Source organism: Aedes albopictus, chromosome 3 (genome assembly GCF_035046485.1).
Source record: "Aedes albopictus strain Foshan chromosome 3, AalbF5, whole genome shotgun sequence".
NCBI classification, from domain to species: Eukaryota; Metazoa; Arthropoda; class Insecta; order Diptera; family Culicidae; genus Aedes; species Aedes albopictus.
This window is the reverse complement of record NC_085138.1, coordinates 322,609,399-322,631,977: the sequence shown is the minus strand read 5'-3', so window position 1 is coordinate 322,631,977 and position 22,579 is coordinate 322,609,399. Positions and strand designations below refer to the sequence as shown.

Here is a 22,579-nt window from a genome sequence, read left to right as displayed (position 1 = left end):
AGACGACCCGCGCGCGCAACGCAACTCGTTCAGCTCGTCGGCCGAAAATTTATCGAAGCCTTTCGTGTGAATTTAGTGGTGTTTTGTGAAACTGATGCTTTTCCACAAATAGGACCAATTCCGTATGGTGCCGGAATAGTGATGTAAATGTTGTCCGGATTGTGGAGGTGACTGTTTTTTCTGGTTTTTGCTTTCGGAACCCGCCTCGCTTTGTTCGGGGCGCAGGACTATCGTTGTGTGTTTGTTGTGTCGTCGCGTTGATCGCAGCTTGGTGTGTAGGTGCACCTGTTCGGGATTGTTGATACAGTGCTTTTGACTCCGATCGAAGCCCCGGTGGTAGATAGATACGGCTGCCACCCAGCTGATCATCGGGAAGCATGTTTGTGGAAGATTTACGGAAGGATTTCTACGAGCGGCTGATCGGCAAGCGGGTCCTGGTGATCGTGAACTACGATGTGGATGCCATCTGTACCAGCAAGATCCTGCAGGCACTGTTCAAGTATGACAACATGGTGTACTCCATTGTGCCCATCATGGGCTGCAGCGGGATGGTGAGGGCGTACAACGAGAACAAAGACGACGTCAAGTTTGTGCTGTTCGTGAATTGTGCGGGATGTATCGATATTTTGGAACTTCTGCAACCGGACGAGGACATGACGTTCTTTGTATTGGACTCACACCGGCCGTACGATATTTGCAATATTTATAGTGAATCACAGGTAAGTAGTAAAAATTTTACAAAACAGATTTTAAAAAATGTTGCTTTACACTATTCAATCATTTTTTGTCAAATTTTGAGATTGCAAGTTAAATTTCATTTAGTTGAAAACTGATCTAGAATCTGGGACCCGTTTACTTGAGTTTTTATATAGCTTTTTTGATATATCCAGTACGTTGCTCACGGCGTGCAAACAAGTGTCCAAAATACCTAAAAAAAAAACTATATGATTTTATTCGTAATTATCAAGCTAACTATTTCCCTAAGAGCACTGTTTTAATCTTACCATAGAATGTTACCAAATAACAAACGGGGTTGAATGGCTAAATGTTGTGATTTTTATACAAAAACAACATATAAAATCTTCCAAATGTGCCTGAACCAGTTCTTGTAGCAAAAGAGAAGGACTTTCTAGAACCACTTATTTATCAACTCCTCCAGGGACACCTTCAGAAACTCCTCCAGGTATTTCTCCTGGAATTTCTCAAGGGTCTTCTCCAGGGATGTCTTCTTCGTGAATTTCTCCATCGACGGTTTGCGAGGTTCCGATAGTAATTGTTTCAGGGCCTGTTACAATAATTGTTTCCGGAATTCCTCCCACGATTCCTTCAGAAAATCCTCCAGGAATTTTCTCATAGCTTCCTTCAGTGCTTCTTCTGGAGATTCCTTCAAGAATTCCTCTAGGGATTTTACCAGACATTTCTCTGGTAATTTTTCCGCAAAATATCTTTAAAGGTTCCTCCAGTGATTGTTCCAGTCCCTTTTTTTCGAGGAATGTTTCAGGAATTGATCACCTGGGATTCCTAAAGGAATTTCACCAGAGATCCTTTTTAGGTATTTCTGCAGGTATTCCTTAAGAGATTTCTTCATAGATTGGACCATATATTCCTTCAAGAATTCCACTAGAGATTGCTCCAATAATTCCATTTGGAACCATTCGATGCATTTCTGCAGGATTTTTTTTCCTTTATGAGTTCATCCAAGGTTCCTTCAATAATTCGCCCAGAAATTACTGCAGAAATGAATGCCTTCCGATTTTCTCCCAGAGATTCCTATAGAAATTCTTCCACGAATTCGTTTAGAAACCTCTCCGGAAATTTCCTAAGGAACTCCTCGTCCTCATGGATTCCTACTAGGATTCCTCTGTAGATTAACTCGGGAATCCCTCCTGCTTTTTTTCTGGAACAGCTGCGGGGATTACTTTGAAAATTCCTCCAAGGAACTCCTCCTGGGAGGAGTTTCCTGGATTTTTTTTTCGGGAACTCCAAGACTCCAATAACAATCTAGAGATTCAATTAGCCATTCCTCTTGGTATAGCTTCCGAGGTTCCTTCTGTTGTGTCTTCATGAATTTCCCCAGGGGTTGCTTTAGGAACTGCTGCAGGAATTCCTCCAGGAGTTCCTTTGTGATTTCTTCTTGGGATTCCTTCTGAATTTCTTTTAAGAATTCCTTCTGCGATTTCATGAGTACTTTTCCTGGGATTCCTTCAGGGATTCCTCCTGAGATTTCATCCGGAATTCTTTATGCCATTCGTGCAGAGATTTCTCCGTGAATTTCCCTAAGAGTTTTTTTCCGGAAATTTCTGCTAGGATTCCTCAAGGTATTCTTCTAAAGATTTCTCCAGGAATTTCTTTCAGAAATCGCTCTAGGAGTTTCTCCAGGAATTACTCCAGGCATTCCTCTGGAACTTCCTCCAGGAATTTCTCCAGGCATTCCTCCAGGATTTCTTCCAGGAATTGTCCCAGCATTTCATTCAGGAATTCTTCCAGGCATTTCTCAAGGAATTCCTCCAGGCATTTCTCAAGAAATTCCTCCAGGCATTCCTCAAGGAATTCTTCCAGGAATTCCTCTAAGAATTAACCCAGGAAATTCTCCAGGAATTCCTTTCTAGCTCCAGTGATTTTTCAAGTAGACGTGTGCGCCACCGTCGCCATACGTTTTTTCCACGTCGCCGTCGGATTCCACCATTGATTCCTTTTCTAATAATTTTCCACGGGTTCCTTCAGAAACTTTACATGATTTTTTTTTTTAGAAATTCCTTCCCCTTAAGGAATCTCCAGGAATAAGAAATTCCATGCTTAAGAAATTCCTCCGGGGATTTCTTCAGAAAACCATCCATTTAGACACTTTTACATCGATTGTTACATGAATTTCTCCAAGATTTGTTTCAAATATACCTTCAAATATTCTTACAGAAATATTTTTCAGAGATATCTTAAGATAATTCACCAGCTATTCGTTCAGAAATATCTCCCAAGTTCCCTTCATACATTCTTTCAGAAATTACTTTTAAAATTTCTCTATAGATTTTGCAAAGAATTACTTCAGAGAACCTTCTATGGATTTTTTTCTAAAATAGCTACATTGTTAAAAAAAAAAACATAAAATGCGCCATGCAAACATTGTCCAAAGTTATCGATGGGACCTCTGAAATTTGTTTATGGTTGTCCCACATTGCTGATTTTTCCTTACTCTAGGCGTGACGTTATTTATTTCTCTTACAGAAATATCTCCGAAAATTACTTTATGCAGTGATCCAAGGTTTCTTTTTGGAATTCCTCCATTAATTCTTCAATAAATTTCTCTACGGATCCTAGCAGGTATTCCTCCAGAGATTCCTGCATAATTTCATACAGAAATTCCTTCGGGTATTTCTCCATGCATTTTCTTGGAAATTCTTACATGTTTTCTTCCAAAACTCCTTTAGGAATTACTCTAGAAATATTGCCTAGAACACACAACTGAAATTATTTTGAAAATTTCTCAATATTTTATTCTAGTATACTTAACAGAAGTTCAAGTGTTTCTCCAGACATTTTTCCAGGATTTCCTTAAAAATCAAACTCATGACTTCCTCCGGGTGTTCTTTCGGAAAATCCATATATTTTAATAAAGGATTCCTCCAGGAATTCCTCTGAATATTTCTTTATGGATTTCTAAATTAATTGAACAAGGATTTCTCAAGCAGTGTTTCCAGGTATTACTCAAGGATTTTTTTTTCAGCACCTTCTAGGATTTCTTCGGGAATTTCCTTGGGATTCTTTCAGATGTTTCTTCAGGGATTTTTCATGAATATCTTCAGAGATTTCGACAGAGATGAGACATGATTTATGCAAAAGATCTTTCAAGGATTATTTCAGAAATTTCACCGCGGATTGTTTCTGAAACTTCTTCAGGAATTCCTACATACATATTTTTAGAGATCATTCAATAGTTTGAGAGTTTTCGTTAGCAAGGAATTTCATAAAAAAAACTCTTCCTCAATTTTTTTAAAATTAATCTAGAGCTTTCAAAAAAACCTTTAGCGATTCATTCGAAAGTTCTTCCAATGGATCCTCCAGAAATCCATTGGTAAATTGTGTCAGGGGTTACTGAAGAAATTTCTAGAAGTCTTCTTTTTTGTACTGTTCCTGTGGTTCATTCAGAAATATCTCTTGAGATTGCTCCCGGAATATTAAGAGATTGCTCCCGGAATTCTTCGGAATATCTGAAACGACATCTGAAGACATTTTTTAAGGATTCCCTGAATTCCCAAAGGAATTTATGGAGATTCTTTTGGAGATTCCAAGATTTTTTTTTAATTTGTTGAAGAGATTCCTACGGAAAAAAATATTTTGAAGTAATCTTCGGAGGAGTTTCTGCAGGAATCTCTGGGAAATATATGGAGGAACACCTTGACATTGTTCTGAAGAAATTCCTAGATGTGATGAACCCATGGGCTTGTTATCTGTAAGTAAAAAGAAAATCGGGTTAAGTACTGTTTCCAGTGAATCAAAATTCAACCATCGCGCAACAATAATGACAATGTCGCAACCTGTATTTGTTGCTACATTCCACCCAATGCGACATAAGATTGTCCCAACTTGAAAATAATAGGATAAACATCGTACACCATAGGGGAGAGGGGGGGTTGAAAATGGTCGGTTTTTGCGTGACGTAATTTATGGACGTTCCCCAAGAGTTTAGAGATTTTTTAGTCTTGCGTTGCGATTTTCGAATGGTAACTTCGAGTAGGTAAACACTGCAACTCTGCTGAAGATCTATCATCAAACAGTTTCGACTTTGGGTTTGTAATAATTGATTAGTCACGAGTTGAAAAGTACGCAACAAATTCAGCTTCTGTTTTGTCTGCAACAAAAACTTTCGAGATCATGTCATTATCTGTTCTGCCTTCTTTGTTGCTTCTTTTGTCTGACAATTCTCTTCACTGACTGTTCCTTTTAATTCCTAAGGGCCAATTTCTTCACCCTGGCTTAAGCGTTAAACCAGGCTTAACTATATGGGTAAGCCTGGCTTACCGGTTAAGCCGAGGTGAAGAAATCGAACCTAAAATAAATTTATGAGAAAAAAATCTTAAGTAATCTTTGGAGGAGTTAATGGGGGAACCACTGGGGAATATCTGGAGGACCCCTTGGGGAATACCTAGAGGAACCTCTTGAGATAGCTTTGGATAAATTTCTATACCCAACTAACAATGATAGCTGAATAACAGCTTATTCAGATTAAATTTTAAAAATCAAGCTTAAGAGCGGCTTATTAATCTGTTATACAGCCATAATTTTTGCTGGGTAAGCTTTTAAAGAGAAACTTTTGGAGGAGTTCAAGACAAAATTCCTGGAGGAGTTCAAAAAAATCTAAAGAGATTTCCAATGAACACTCATGAGGAATTTCTAAAGTAAACCTAGTATTTTTTTATGGGAATCCTTGAGATATTTTCTGCATGTATTCGAGCGGACAAAGGTATTGGAGGAGTTCTTGAATAGATCCATAAATAAATTCCTGAAAGTGTTCTTGAATGATGTTGTAAAGCAAACCCTGGAAGAACTACTGGAAATACTTTTGAAGAAGTTCTTGAAAGAATTTCGTGCAAAATCCCTGAAACATTTTTTAAATAATCGCTAGAGACCAGCAGTAATTTGAAACAAATAGAATTTTAGATTTGTTGAAGAAATCATTAAAATCACTATATTTCAAAATAAATGGAATTTTTAAAGGAATCTCTAAACTGCCCATATTCGCATAACAGTCCCATGTTTGCTGGGTTTCCTATTCACATGGGACTGTTCTGCTAATGGGGGCAGTAAAGGAATGCCTGGAAATCTGAAGAATGCTCTGCATATATTCCTGGAGAAATATCAAGAAATTAATCCGGAAGTTTCCGAGAAAAACCCCTGATAGAATCTCTAAAGCGTTCCCGGAAAAAAAGTCTGGCAGAATTCCTGAAGAAAGGTCTCATTGAATTCCAATATAAGTGTGTGGTGCAATCCTTGTACATAGTAATATTTTAGGAAATTCTAAGACACCCCCTGAAGAAATTCCTGGATGAATCTCTTGAGAATTTTCTAGAGAACATACTTTCTAATGTCTGAGAGAATCTCCGGAGGAATTCCAGAAAGGAACCTCTCCAGCAGTTCCTTTAAAAGTTTCAGGAAGTATTCGTGCAACCAAATCTAAATTTCTAAAGGAACAATTGGGGAGGAATCTCTACATAATTTCCGAACAAGAATCTCATCAGGAAATACTAATAAGATATTGAGAAATCTTTGATGAAACTTCTGAAGGATTTGCTAGAGGAACTTCTCTAGAATCTGTTAATGAATTTCTATAGGAATTGTTTTTTTGAAGGTATGACTGGGTTAAAATAGAAAAATATCCTGAAGAATTTCGGGAAAAAAATCTAGAGGAAAAAAATCCAAAAATAATCTCGAAAAAATTCTTCAGGAATTCCTGCAGCTATCTTTGGAGAAATTCTTGTGAAATTATGAAAAGCATTTCTGCAATAATCTCAGACTTCTTTGAGAAATTATTAGAGAAATTTCAGTAAGAATCTTTAAGCAACTCCTAGACTGCCCCCACTCGCATAACAGTCCCATTTGACTTTTCATCACTTTTGAGTTAACGTTATGAATAGTCATCATTTTTGATGTTCTTCCAAAAACAACAATAAAAATTACGAATTTTTATGCCAATGTGTGAAAAAAATACCAAGTTATGAGCGTCCCATATCAAAAGTACCCGCATAACAGTCCCATCATGGATTTTTGTGTTACGTAACACAAAACTGAACAACTTTGTAGTGATTGTAATATTTTTTACAGTTATATATTCATGTGCAAAGCAATCTGTGAAAGTTTCGAGATGATCGAAATATTTTTCAAATTTTGGCGATTTTTCAAAATTTTATATGGAAACAAGTTTTCAAACTTCAAATGCCGTTTTCTCAATTCCTACTTTTTGCAAATGGGACTGTTATGCAAGTGGGGGCAGTAGAGGTAGACTATATTTTTATTAAACAATGAATTTTGGCAATGGCAGGACATGGTGTTCTAGAAATTTTCCGCTGCCTTGAATTATTATATTCGTCGTCGCCAGTGGAATATTCTTTGGCGCCCATGTCTATCTTCAAGGGATTCATTCAGCGATTCCTCCAGAAACTCCTCCAAGAATCTCAAGGGATTTTTTCAGGAATTCATCCAGGGATTCCAACAGAAAATTCCTCTAGATATACCTCCGGAAATTCCTCGAGAACTTTCTCCGGGGATTTCTCCATGGATTCCGCCAGGAATTTCTCTAAGGATTCTCCGGGAATTCCTTCAGGACTTCCTTCAGGAATTCATTCAATGATTTATCCAGCGATTGCTCTGAAAATTCCTCCAGAGATTGCTCCGGGAATTCCACTTGTGATTCCTTCAGAAATTTCTTCTTCCGATCTTCTCAAAAATTTATTCCAGAAATTCAAGCGATTCGTATTGAAATTGTTTAAAATAATTTTACAGGGATACATACAGGAGCCAGCGAATTCTCCAAGTAGTCATTCAGGAATTCTTTCACAATTTTCTCCAAGAAATTCCTTAGGAGTTCATTCACGGATTTGTTCAGGAATCCATCCATATGTTTCTTCAAAAATACCCCAGCACCTGCAAAAGAATTCCTTCAGAAATTTGTTCTGCGATTCTTTCAGTAATATATCCTGATATTCTTTTTTTTTTTCAAAGAAATCCTTCAAGCATTGCTTCAGAACTCCTCTCCAGGGTTTCATCTAGAAGTTTTTTCAGGGATATTTTGAAGAATTTTGGAAAATCATTCAGGGATTTAAAAAAATGTCAAAATATGCTTTCAGAAATTTCTCCGGGAATGTCTCGAGGGTCTCCTACAACATTTGTAATAAGGCTTATCCTAGGATTTCTTCAGGAATTCTACCATGGATCTCCGCAATTTGTGTAGGAATTTCTTAGGAAATTTCTCTTGGACTTTTTCCAAGAAGTTGGCAAAAAAAATGTTTCAGGGATTCGTTCGAGAATCAGAAATTTACTCAGGAATTCCATCAGGAATTATTACAACACTTCCTCCGGAGATACTTTTAGGCATTTATTCAGGGGATCCTTCAGGAAATCACTCAGGGAAAACGCTTTCGGAATTATCCTAGGGATTCCTCCCTGAATTTCTCTGGAGAATGGACAGAAATATGTTGAAGGAAATCATAAGAAAATCGTGAGTTAGTCCTAAAAAGAGTTCGTATTTTTCAAATGATTCAGCTATGACTTCTTACGTTTATTTTGTAGATTGATATTAACATAAAAAAAATATGATCTCCAGAAGAGATAATGCATGAGTGGACCCTGGGCTTGGTTTATATCTTCCAGGAAGCATTGATTTTCGTCATATGACCATTGTGCTTTGCAGTGTTGATTGGTTGAACTGAATGTAGATTCAATGGTAAATTTTAAAATCAGATAATTCAATCCTCTGATATAGTGATTCCAATTATACTACGGCATAGTGTAACGGTATGTTGTCGAAATCACTTATGTACCGGGAAAATATAATTCCAAGCTGGTGAGAATATTACCACTGAGGGGGGTTATGAGCCCAGTCAGACCCTTGATGGGACAATAATGTGGGATAGTATATGGGAATACCATTGAAGGTGGTAATAATCTCCGAGGCTTATGAAATCCGACAGGGCGCGTGCATTAGGCTGCGGATCTATGCTAAGGGAGATCAGTAGCATCTGTTTGTTATTAGTAGAACAAAATGCCGTTCTATGAAAACGCAGTGTGAGTGATCTCCTATGGTGCTGTAGTACTATAAATGATCTCATTCTCTGTGAATTCTAACTTTGGCTATTTAGTCAGTAAATAGTAAAATTATTAAGATAGCTTAAGAGCTAAACCTTAAAAGCATACATTTTCTAAATATGACAAGGTTTTGAAGACAAACATGAGATGAGTATCAGATTTTAATCTTTTAATGAGTCATTAGCATAATCGTATGTGAGACATAGGGTCATGTCGAGCAATTGATTCAGTACTACAAATCCACGCGGACAATTTCATTACAAACTATTGGTTTTCGTCAGTCTTATGACGGAAAGGCTCAGCTATGCTGCAAATCCATATATTAGAGTCCGTTCATAAACATATAGACCGAACCCTCATAAAATTGTGTCCATGCAAAACCAAAATTGCATGAAGTTACAACTTTGCCTCTCCTCATGAAGTATATGTGATTAATGAACGAACTCCTAGTTGAATCAAATTAATGGATTTTTATTTCTGGGGCACCCACTTCAATAATACAAATACCGCTAACTCTTCTGTAGTTTTCTGTAGTTACACTATCCATTTGAAGATGTATAGTAAATAGTAGTAGTTCATATAACCAATATCTATATAACTTCCTCAATCCTCTTTGTAAGATTTGGTAGATAGTATGACAGCATTGTTTGAAACACGAGAGCTCTTATGTCATGTTATTATTCGCATGGTTAATTATTTTATGAACAATAATTTTATTGACGAATCCGATTTAAAATAGTTGAATAGTAATTTTTGTTAAGCCATATTAAAATAATCACTATCATTATCAATGAATGCCATCCACTCAAGAACTTCGCTACATTAAATTTTGAATTACTGGAGGCTTCACTTATTAACAAATTTACAACAAGCACGCTATAACAGTATCTAGAGAATCGTGGAGGTGAGAAACCTGAACTAGTAGCAGTATTCATATAGATTAACAATTATACTCTATTATTTTCAATCATTGCAACATTATACTAATATGTGCGGGCCGCCCATTTGCGGAGTTGTGCGGCCAATTATTCTCTTTCCATTCCAGAAACGACCGTTTTGAAGAAAGAAGTGTCCTAATGGCCAACACAAACGGGACTTGTCCGAAACACACAAGATAAGTACACCAATTTTATAATCAGGCACCCAACTCTTTCTACTACTTTACTAATAGATAGTGCAATATGCATACTTCAATATCAATTATTTGTTTGTTTGCGCCTTTATTCATAACACTATTGAAGCATTCGTGTCGCCGCGAAATAGTTTACAATTTATCTTATTCACATTTTTCAATTCACTTTAAAGTATCTAACACTGCTTTTAAAATTGTGTATGTAGACTTGTATCTTAATTATGTTCATTATTAATAGTAGTCTGATAATCCAAGTCTAGTGATTTTTTCCCAAGGAATAGAAAGAGTTGGTGTCATAATCAATACAATACTTGAAACTGGAAACTCCTTATTTCCCCCTAAGGGTTATAGGGAGGGGCGGGACATTCGAGCCTACTCATCAGTGGAAAGGACTTGATATGCTAATCGGTTTAGCATAGGGCAGATACAAGTCTACTGGTAGACGTATCGCCCAGCGAAACAACGCAGATTGGCCACGGCCCGGGGGTGCGTTGATTATAACAGAATAACAGAAGAGATAATGCATGAGTGGAGAAAAATTCTTTATCCTCCACAAATTGGCTACCGGTACCAGCAACACACTGATTTGTGTAGAATAGGCGAGAATTTTCAACGTATTGTTAAAAACAACAACAATAGGATAAAATCTTAACTTATAGGTACCGCCCTAACATTTTCTTTTTCCTCTTTTTTGCAGGTTCAGATACTAGGCGCACCGAAAAAGGACGAAGAGAACATCCCAGACTATGAGCAGATTTTTCAAGATTCTGACGAAGAGGACGAAGACGATGACGACGACGGTGCAGAGGATAATAGCGATGAAGACGACGAGCAACGGGGCTCGCGCGAAATGAACCGAATCCAACGTATCGAACAGCAACTGCTGAAACGTCGCCAGAGACGCGAATGGGAAGAACGACGGAACAAGCTCATGTTCGAGTACACCCAGTTCAACTACTACGGGAGGAGTTCGGCGTTGACCATTTTCGAGCTGGCTTGGCGCTTGTCGAAGGATTCGATCGATCTGCTCTGGTGGGCCATTGTCGGACTGACGGAACAGTTGCTGATGGGGAAAATTGAAAGTGCGAGTTATACGCTGGCAACGGAGAGCGTCCAGTCGCACGTGTCTCGTTTGACTAATAAAGCAAGCGATCAGACGATTCAAACTTCCGTGAAGATACACTACGAAAACGATCTCCACTTGGCCCTGTATAGGCATTGGAGCGTTTTGGATTCGTTGAAGTACTCGATCTATCCGGCGTGCAAGATGAAACTGTGGACCTACAAGGGTGAGAAGGTCATGCACGAGTTGCTGGTCGATATGGGACTACCACTGGTGCAGGCCAAGCAGACATTCAACGCCATGGAGCTGGAACTGCGGCGAGAGTTCTACGACAAGATGGAGAAGTTTTCCGAAAAGTATCATCTTCCGGATATAATTTACGGTTCGTTTGTCCTTCAGTACGGCTACCGGAACCGGTACTCCGCCGCGGATTATGTCTACTCGATGTTGGCCATTCTGGAATCGATCAAGAAAGATCGCACTCCGGAAACGTGCTTTCTGGAATCGATGGACGCACTCTCCCGCAGCAATAAGGACATCCTGGACCACGGCATCGACATGTGCAAGACCCTGCTGGCGGCCATCTTCAAGCAGGTTCAAAGCTCCCTGGAGATGCACGCCGTCTATTCGGCCGGCCCCTTTCTATACTTCATCCTGCAAGAGGAAATCTCCTTCTTCACGTGTCCGTACGGGCTGATGATGTTGTCCCGGTTTCTTTTGAATGGCCACGTGGCTGTTTCGCGGAATCGCCGGGCGCGGGAACTGCCCCTGATAGCGGTGGCCCCCATCGATGCCGCCCGGGGATATTCGCTGCTGGTCGGTGTTCCACCCGTGTGCGAAGACAGTAAAAACTTTTTCTGTCGGGCTTTCGAGCAGGCGGCCCTGAAAAGTGGTGCCACCATCTCGCAGGACTGCTTCGAACCGACGGTCATTCAGATACGGCACGCGGACTGCACCAAGTTCCTCGACGCACTGACGGTTTTGCTAGGTTAGGTTTGATGTCGAACGCGTTTTTTTTTTTTCGTTGTTGTTTAAGTTCGTGTAAGTTTTGGATTACGCTTTAGAGTAGTTTTACTGTAGGTTTACTTTTACACCTGACTCACAATATTTACCGATAAGCTGAGGAACCCGACATTATATGATGAGAGCAGATTGCAAATTGCATCAAAAGGGTTTTAAGAAATTTTCATCACTTGATGACAGATTCCTTGCAATTCGTTTGTGCCAGGCAGCAAAATGATATGCGTTTATAGCACAAATATTGGTTTGATCTTTTTAAGGACAAGGTATTTGGAGTACATAGTTAAAAATTTCTAGAGCACCGTTTTTTAGAACCGTTGAACGGATTTGGATGAAAAATGCATCACGCTAACTGTTCAGTGGTTGTCAACAGCGTGATGCATTTTAATCCAAATCCGTTCAACGGTTCTAAAAAACGGTGCTCTAGAAATTTTGAGCAATGTACTCCAAATACCTTGTCCTTAAGTCAATCGATTGGAGGTATGATCATAGCCTCTTAGACGGGACGTAAATCTTGTTGCGATAACGTTAATACATAACTGTGGCAGAATTGATTTATTTATTTTATTCGGAGGAGTAAAACAGCAAGCTTGGTGGAACGATCATTGGATTTGCCGAAAAACGCAAGGTAAGTGGATAAAAATTGCACAATATCTTGCCACTTTCGAAATACCCTGGTAACCATCACTTCGGGTCAACGCGTTAGCAGCAGAATGCTCGTTAAATGCGAAAAAAATGGGTAACTTTGAAGTTAGTTCGGCATTAAAAAATAACACATTTTTCTTTAGTTACCTACAATAGTTTAAACTTTCGTCAAATTGTTATACTCTTTCCACCACTGCATAAACTCCTTAACCCGTTGCTGAGGGTTACGTTCTTTGCTGGGCTTACGCCAGTCACGTGTCTCCAGCCCTAAGATTCCGCCAATCGTTTCCTGTAATATTAGGTGAAATAAATTTATTATAATTTTTATCCTCCCAAATTTTAACGCTTTCCAAACTCACCGAAGCAAACGTAACCGGAAAAGTTTCCTGGTCCTCGATAACATGTGCAAACCCATTCTCCAGGTTGAAATTAACCCAAAAGTAGGGTAAACCCTTCGGAATGGTCCGCCGCACCTCCAGCCCCTGGATGTTGTGCAGCTTCTTGTTCATGGCCCACTCCGTTTCCGACTCCAGGATGGCCTTCTTGAAGTAGAACGGTGCCATTTCGTAGTTGTCGGCCGGAACACACTGCACGTAGGTGTGCGGATTGCGATTCAGATAGCGAACCGTCTCGAAGAAGATGACTTCCTGCTTGTGCGAGGTGAACATCCGTTTTAGGGCTTTGCACGTGTCGATCAGCTCCCGATAGACGTCCTCGTCCATTTGTGTTAGGGATGGATAGTGGACATTGGGGACAATTAGACAATGCTTGGGCTGGAGGGCCCTAAAGCTAGGAACGGCCAGGAACACGTTTTCGCCCATGGAAATAACGTTATCCTGCAGGAATTGAGACGAATTGATGCACCTTTCGCAGTCGGCTTGAGCTCGCGTCAGTTTGTTCATGTCCCGGACAACCTTTTCTTCGTTGGCCCGGCCGGAATCCGCACCGCTGCGGCTACTGTGCCCGAAGATGTTGTCCAAATTGTTGGCCTCTCGGTCCAGCTTGGAGGACACTTTGAAGAATTGGGCATCCATGTTGTCGTTCTCGAACCGCTCGGATCGGAACTTGTCAGCCAGATCTCCCGGTGGAAGATTTTGTTGATATCTACGTTGTTTCTTGTTTTGGCGTGCATTTTCGGCTGACGCTTTACTAACTGCAAAGCTGATATCTCCTTCCGTTTCCTGTTCTTTCCGTTTGCTTCCACTTGTACTAGTTTCTGGTTTAGCAAAATTTTTGATCTCATTCCTGTAAGCCTTAGCCTTTTCCAGGCGTTCCTTCAGACTATTTGCCAATACTGTATTCCCCATTATTTCCGCTTTGACAATCTTTGCTCCCAAATCATTCAGCTGCTGATCTGTCAGAAACATACCATCGTCATTTGAAGTCACTGCCTGTGGTAGCTTCGGCTTGTCTTCCCGATCCTTTTCGTTTTCTCTAGTCTCATCCTTATGCCTATCAGATTTCTTCCAACCTGCACTTTTCCCGGAATCCCTCCCAGAGAATTCCCTCTGACCCATCCTCCTTCCTCCATAATCACCATCGTCGTCTTCCACCGGCTTCCTAAAACTAGGTAACCCAGCACCACCATTCTTCCAATGAGGATTCAGCTCCAGAACGCTCGTCTTGGGATCGTACTGTTCCGTCGCCACTTTCTTCTCATCCTTTTTGGGCTCCTTGCTATACGTTGGTATTAGCATCGAGTTCATCCAATCATCTCGTTCCAGTTTCGCCGTGCTTCGCTCTGCATGCTGCTGGGAAGGTAACACCTTCTCGACCCACTCATCCCGTCCGCCACAGGCCTCGTCGAACGAAGAAGCCGAACTGCCGGAACTGCTTCGACGTCGGTCCCGCTTCTTGTGCGATTTCTTTTTCTTGTGTTTCTTTTCCTTCTTGTGTTTGTGGGATTTTTTCTCCTTCTTTCGGTGCTTTTTCTTGTGACGCTTCTGGTTGTCGTCGGATTCACTTTCAGAACCGGTGCTGGAACCCATCACGGGGAAATTATACGCGGACACTAATCGGCAGTAATGCAAGTGCAACGCAGGTACGCGCGAGCTTTATGACGAATGAAGGGATCAAAACAGAAAACTGATGATGACAGTCCTGACAACCGTAGTCAAAAATACGGAGGTCAAAGACACACACTAACATGAAATTACTCATTTTTTTACTAATATTGCATTAAATTTTAATTGATTGATATTGTTCGTGCAGTTGAAAATCGGAATTTTTGACACGCGAAAATCGATTGTTCTCCTGAACCGTGTGTCGGATGTACATCGGGCACAGTGCGCTGGATAGAGGGCCAGGTCCGCTGTCCAGCGCACTACGTCCGACGTTAGGTTTTACGTATGAATTTTGAGAAAATTCGATTGTCGGGTTTGGGGAAACTTCGGGTTTCAACCGCGACGACAATAAGGCTATCTGACGTTTGATCTCCTTTCTCTGTTACGCTCCCGAGGTGGATAGGTTTGTTTTCATACGGAAACGTTTCCGTATGAAAACATTAAACAAAAAATTGCTATCTTCTGTGTCTGCTTGAGAGAGAAGGGTGATGAGCGCTAGATTGCCTTATGCACCAAGCGAAATGAAGAAGAAGTTTTGACATCCAAGCGGTGTGCCGTCGATTAGATCCTCGTCGCTGATTGGTCGATGGATGTAAACGGCACACCGCTTGGATGTCAAAACTCTTCTTCTTACCGCTTGGTGCATCAATCCAATAGGCTAATCCAGATGACCCCCAATTGGATTCTTTAGGGGTATTTCGAGGGGCGGATCACTTCCAATACAACTGAATCGAAAATGCGTTTTGATGAAAATGCGTTACAAAATGCTCCAATGCGTTGAAAAATGCTTTTGAAAATGTAATGCGTTGAAAAATGCGCCAAAATATCCAATGCGTTGAAAAATGCACAGGAATGCCCCGCATAGAGATTTACAGTTTGTCTTAAGCTTCAAACAGAAAATTTGTTGTATCTGTTGTTGTTAAAGTATGGAAAACAGCTGCTTTTATGTCGAAGAATGTGAGATTCAACGCATTCGACTGTAATTCACGGTTTGTGCAACCCATACCAAATGGTAACATTATATTATACTGGGAAGATATTGTTGAATGATATGCAGATAGTAGCTCGCAAATAATGCTGGCAATATCAAATAACCGTATATCAAACTGTTTGTGCTTACTCTGTGCAACACGCATACAGACATGCATTTCACTATATGTTACTGATGTTGAACAATATGACAAACAGTTTCACGCATCGGTATTTGTGAAACAGTGAAAATCGACTGATGGTTGCAATAAAAACAAAACAGAACAAAAAAATGTGGAAGCAGCAAATCTGAAGTACAATTTTAATTTGCTCAAATATTGGTTCATTGGATCAGAAGTAGCATTTAACGTGCTGATAGCGGTAAGTATTTTATTTACGGGGAAATTGTGGTCATCAAACCAAAACCTACAATAAATCTTTTCTCTTTGCAGTCGAAAATAGTTTCCACTCGGACTCGGTCATCGTCGTCCTCATCGATGGCTTACAGCTGGTTGCAACATGTCGTCATACACGGTATTGCTCCGGTGACCAACGTCCCTTCCATTTAGTTTCGCGCATCTTCCGGAGAGTTTGGCAATGAAGCATGAGGTGCATCGTCTTTTCATGGTGAGTAATCTGTACCAGCACCAAGATATTGGTGTTGCTACGTTCGAACAGTGAACTGATCGTCATCTATGTATCCTCTGTAGGCATGTCCTGGAGGAAAGGTCTTCACGTGATTGCGCTTCCAACGCTGGGACAATCAAATCTGGATGAACATTTCATCGAAGAAAATAAACGGAGGAGCTGAAGAAGCAGTCAAGGAAGCTGCAGGACAAATTTATATATATACATAGGGGTGAAGTCTACCACGGTGCTATTAATAAAAGTAATTAATTATTTTTTAATTTGTTGTTTTTTATCTCTCTTATGGCACTAATATAAAATAACAGTAGGTAGCTGTATAAATACAATATGAAATGCAGTTATTCTACTATGGATAACTATAAAGCACTAGTTACACATACATTTACGATTTTCTTTAAAACTTACGGTCAAACTGCTCCCTAACCATTTGATATACTGTTGATCGTCTGAAAAACTGAACAATATATTGACCATATTCTTTACTGTATTGCGAAAATTTTGTTCGAGAAAATGAGCCATTTTTTATGGTAACCTATCTTAACCGCCTATTCCACATACTGTAATTTGGCGGATTACCATTTGTCAAACAGGCAAATCTGTACATGGTATGGTTAGCTTATTGTTATCTCGGATAGTCTAAGAAACGGTTAAATGACAATTGCTAATAGTCAACAACAATATAGGAAACACTGCGTATACGGTTAGTGATTATGCGGATGCATGGCCAATTTTTGGAGTTTTAATACACATTTTGTTGAAAAAATACGCCAATGTGTAGGAAAATGCGTGTAATTTATCAATGCGTATAAAAATGCGAGCATTCCACCAGTGCGCATAAAAATGCGTGTTTTCTATCAATGCGTAGAAAAACGCGTGTTTTTTTATCAATGCGTAGAAAAATGCAATTTTTTTTGTCAATGCGTATAAAAATACGAACCATTTCATCAATGCGTTGAAAAGTGCATGCTGTAAAATTTTGACAGGTGTTCTTCAATTTTAGAAATGCGTACCTTAATACGCCAATGCGTAACAAAATGCGTCAATGCGTATGTAAATACGCAAGGCTGAATCGAAAATGCGCTAGTGATTCGGATTATTTTATGATCGGATTCTCCGCCCAAAAATTAGTTGAAATCCAAAATTTCATAATTTTTTGAGTCCGGGAACTATTTTTAAAATGCATTTAAAGTTTGTATAGAGAAAATTTTTTGTTCGGATTGAACTGTCACTTTATTGATTGAACTGTCATTCTATGCACGAAAATTAAAACTGTTTTGTTTATTTAACCATCAATACAAAGGTATTGGAATCTAATAAAATCACGTTATACTCGGAAAAATGAGCTCTTTCGATTAGGCTATAGGTGAATTCGGATGACCCCCAATTGTAGAGGCGCTAGGTGAGATGAGGAGAAAATCGTTTGTTTACATCAAAAATGCAATTTTTCGTCTTCAAAATTAACTAATATATTGCCTTGGTAGTTGCTATTTTCCATTGGTAATGGCTTCTATTATCATCAATCTCGATGCCCACGGCGACAGACACCGGATTGACCAGCTAACAAAAAATCCGGAAGATTGCCTGCCGGAGGCATAGCAAGAGCTCTTCAAATTAATCACATAAGTTGTTCGTAAGTACCTACAGGATCTAAGCGCATCTGAAAGAGAATTAGATTTTCTTTTCAAAAAGTGCTCGTTTGTTTCTCTACGATGCGGAATTCGATATGAAAAAGTGAAAAAAGTGCAGTTTGCCTATGCTGCGCAATGGCAAATTTTGGAGGAGCCCCTCTTTTCATAGGGTTCTCATTCCTGCCACCAGATGCGTAGGGATCGTTAGCTTCCGTTGGATTTACCTATAGAAAATAGCAATATTCTCAATTTAGTTGAAAATCGGAGTTTTCGACTAGCGAAGTTGGATTTTTCTCCAAATCCATGCGTCGGACCTAACTTCGGAAGTGATGCGCTGTATAGTAAACCCGAGTAAACCTTGTCCGCTATACAGCGCACCACTTCCGAAGTCAGGTCCGACGCACGGATTTGGAGAAAAATCCAACTTCGCTAGTCGAAAATTTCGGGATTCAACTGCACGTACCTACCTTGATACCTTGTTGGCTACAAAGTAACTTTACTCCAATGCCGAGCGTATAGTAGAGCACCATCTTCGTCGGTCTTGGGCGATGTTCCTCCAGTTTCCCCGAACGTGTAGGGATCGTAGATCTTCTTCAACCGCGTGCAGCCAGCGAGTTCGCGGCCGCCCACGAAGCCGCCTACCTCTACCGGGTTCTCTGCTGAATATTGTTTTCGCTATTCTTTCTTCCGACATTCGCACTACGTGTCCAGCCCACTGAAGTCTGCCGTATTTTATACGTTTCACAATATTCGCATCTTCGTACACTTGGTACAACTCGTGATTCATGCGTCTGCGCCATTTCACTCCATTTTCTTGTTTCCCACCGAGAATTGTCCGCAGCACTTTGCGCTCAAAAACTCCAAAAGCTTTTCGGTCTACCTCCTTTAACGTCCACGCTTCGTGACCGTAGAGGGCAACCGGAAGAATCAGCGTCTTATACAGAGCGAATTTTGTTTGCGTTTGCAAGTTACGGGACCTAAGCTGGCTACGCAATCCGTAAAAGGCCCTATTCGCAGCTGCAATACGCCTTTTCACTTCACGGGAAACGTCATTGTCACATGTCACAAGTGTTCCAAGATAAACAAATTCTTCAACAACTTCAAACACTTCCCCATCAATCACTACCTCAGCACTAACACCACTAGGCCTGCTTCTGTCTCTACCCGCTATCATGTACTTCGTCTTGGTAGAGTTAATCGTCAAGCCTATCCTCGCTGTCTCTCTCTTCAGAGGAGCATAAGCTTCCTCCACTGCCCTACGATCGATGCCGATGAGATCAATATCGTCCGCAAAACCGAGGAGCATGTGCGACCGTGTGATGATAGAGCCATTCCTCTGCACGCCTGACCTCCTAATCGCTCCTTCGAGTGCAATGTTGAACAATAAATTTGAAAGAGCATCCCCCTGCTTCAATCCATCCAAGGTCACAAACGACGTAGACACTTCGTCCGCGATCCGAATACTTGATTTTGATCCATCCAGCGTTGCGCGTATCAGCCTAATTAGTTTCGCCGGAAAACCATGTTCTGACATTATCTGCCAAAGCTCATTTCTTTTCACTGAATCGTACGCTGCTTTAAAATCAATGAACAGATGGTGAGTCTGCAAGTTATATTCCCGAAATTTATCTAGGATCATCCGCAGGGTAAACATTTGATCCGTCGTTGATCGGCCCTCACGAAAACCAGCCTGGTATTCGCCGACGAAGGACTCCTCAAGAGGTCGCAGTCTGTTGAACAGGACACGCGACAGTATCTTATACGCCGAATTTAAAAGGGTAATCCCTCTGTAATTGGCACACTCCAGTCTGTGCCCTTTCTTGTAGATTGGGCATATGAGGCCATCCAACCAACTAGTGGGCAATTCTTCATCCTCCCAAATCTTTATAATAATCTGATGGATTGATTGATGTAGCTGCTCGCTTCCGTGCTTAAGAAGTTCGACCGGGATCTCGTCCTTCCCAGCAGCCTTGCTGTTTTTCAGCTCCTTAAGGGCCTTTTTAACCTCATCCAGTGTTGGTGGTTCCACTGCTTGACTGTCATCCATTATGTTTATCCTGTTCCTGGGTGCTCCTTCGCTGCTACCATTCAACAAATCTTCGAAGTGCTCCTTCCACCTGGCTGCCACCATTGTTTTGTCTGTCAGCAAATTTCCTTCCCGGTCATTGCACATGGCGGGCACTGGCGCAGTCTTGTGCCGCGCGCCATTGACAGTTGCATAAAATCTCCGCATATCGTTCCTGTCCATACTTTCCTGCGCTTCAGCAATAACACTCTCTTCGTGTTGCCGTTTTTTCCTGCGGTGGATTCGTTTCTCTTCTGCTCTTGCAACCCTGTACCGCTCTCTGTTCTGCCGGGTACCGGCCACTAGCATTCGACTTCTGGCGGCATTCTTTTCGTTCGTCGCTCGTTGGCAGTCCTCGTCAAACCAACCATTACGTTGGCGTCGCTGAGCGGTACCAATCACCTCTTGCGCTGTTGTTGTCACTGCTTCGTGGATACTTCCCCACAAGCTGTTGACATCTCCAGATCCGTTGGTCTCTCCTATCCTCTCGTCTAGCTTCTGATGGTACTGTGCAGCAACCCCTTCGGCTGACAAGCGCTGAATATTGAAACGCATCGTCCTGTTGTTTCTTGAACTCGTGACGCTGGATAATCGCGCCCGAATTTTAGCGGCTACAAGATAATGATCCGAGTCGATGTTCGGGCCTCTGTAGGACCTCACATCTATGACGTCCGAGAAATGTCGCCCGTCGACCAGCACGTGGTCTATCTGGGAGCAAGTGTCACCACTCGGGTGTCGCCAGGTGTGTTTTCGGATATTCTTACGTGCGAAGTAGGTACTGCTGATTGCCATCCCTCTAGCAGCAGCGAATGTCACAAGGCGCAGACCATTATCATTGGTAACAGAATGAAGGCTTTCCGTTCCAATGACAGGCCGAAAGAAACTTTCTCTGCCGATCTGCGCATTTGCATCTCCGATGACTATTTTGACATCTTGTTTTGGGCACTCTCCGTAGGCCTTATCAAGGCTCTCATAGAACTCATCCTTCATGTCATCGGGTTTGTCGTTCGTTGGCGCATAGATGCTGATCAGGCTGTAGTTGAAGAACTTGCCCTTCATCCTCAACACACAGATTCGGTCGCTTATCGGCTTCCACCGAATAACTCGCTTCATCTGCTTCCCGATCACTATAAAGCCAACTCCACGTTCTGCCTTATCGCCGCCGCTGTAGTAGATGTGGTACTTGAATGAAGTGTTGGCGATGGGATCCACCGCTCGGAATTCGCGTTCTCCAGTTTTGGGCCAGCGTATCTCCTGGATAGCGGCCACATTAACGCCGACATTACGCAGTTCACGAGCCAGGAGCCCAACACGTGCGGGTTCATTCAAAGTTCTCACGTTCCAAGATCCGACTTTCCAATCGTTGTCCTTTATTCGTTGCCGGGTCTGTTGCCGTTGAATCAATCCGTTTACTCTACTATTGCTTTTCTGGGTGTTTGAAGGTTTTCAGCAGGCTACCTTACCGGGGCCGCGCTGCCTACATTGCGTTGAAGGGGCTGCCTTCTTAGGTATAGCTGACGCAATACAGCATTTCATACTCAGCCGCTGGATGCCAGAACAGACGCTGTTTGAGCCGCACCTCCTTGGTGAACAGACGCTCGGATCGTACCTCCTCAATCTAGCTGAAGTCAGAAGGACAACAGTGCCCAGGCTGCACTACCAGCTAAGCACACAACTCTTAGCTGGCGGTCTTTGTCATCGTTTGACCCGTGGAAGCATGAGGTAGGAACTTGTGAGGACCAGAGCTATGTTGGATGCTCTCCTTATCGACTCACCGTTTTGCAGCCCTCAACTGCACGTACAATATTTTATTCACTAAACAACCCAATTGGCTTCTTTAGCGGTGTTGAGATAATTCCATATTCTGAATCTGCATGCCAAACTGAGCCGAAATCCAAATTTTCATGAATTAAAGTATAAAAATAAGTATAAATTTTGTATGGGAGCGATTTGTCGAATCACCCCTCGTTGCATTTTGTACTGGGCGAATTTTATATCGACAAATGTACATACGACCTATTCAAATCGAGCTCCAGAATTTCAAGACCTCGATGTACCAAAGAAAACGATCAAAAACAAGGAGGAGGTCAGCTCAATGATATAGTTTTAATATCAGGTTAATATTTTTGATATTTTTAATATCATCGAAGCAGCTCAGATTACTAAAGAGATTTTCCCATCAACATACATCTGTCAACAGAAGCACACGGACCGAATGCAAGGTTTTTTGCATGAGTGTATTTATTTTCTATTGATGCATTTAATCATTTTAATTATTTTCAGGACAAATAGCCAAGTTCTGTTCAATGGTTGTTTAATGCGAGACGGGATCTCTGAGTCATTGCTAATTGACATTTTTGGTGTTGGAACATTGCTACCTGTTCTGCTACCAGATTACTTTTGAATAGCGATTCCAGAATGTATTTAATAACGATGTTCAATCGTGAGAAGTTTGGAGGTTCTGTCCATGTCTTACGAGCATATTTTTTTATTATCCCTGCACAAGTCTGATGTAGCAAATAAAGAAATTAGGGATAATGGTGGGTATGA

General features: G+C 41.1%; 2 protein-coding genes across 2 annotated transcripts; one reads left to right on the top strand and one right to left on the bottom strand.

Moving 5' to 3' along the window:
• Window positions 1-21: 21 nt before the first annotated feature.
• LOC109401273 (cell division control protein 45 homolog) lies at window positions 22-12,152 on the top strand. Its single transcript, XM_019673755.4, has 2 exons — window positions 22-719; window positions 10,626-12,152. The coding sequence occupies exons 1-2, from the start codon at window positions 378-380 to the stop codon at window positions 11,982-11,984; spliced, it is 1,701 nt and encodes a 566-aa protein (XP_019529300.3). The 5' UTR covers window positions 22-377; the 3' UTR covers window positions 11,985-12,152.
• Window positions 12,153-12,786: 634 nt separating this feature from the next.
• On the bottom strand, window positions 12,787-14,707 carry LOC109401287 (CWF19-like protein 2). The gene is made up of 2 exons (XM_019673779.4): window positions 13,016-14,707; window positions 12,787-12,945 (listed from the first exon to the last, which is right to left on the bottom strand). Exons 1-2 carry the CDS (start codon window positions 14,642-14,644, stop codon window positions 12,814-12,816), a joined length of 1,761 nt encoding a protein of 586 aa, XP_019529324.3. The 5' UTR covers window positions 14,645-14,707; the 3' UTR covers window positions 12,787-12,813.
• Window positions 14,708-22,579: the final 7,872 nt, after the last annotated feature.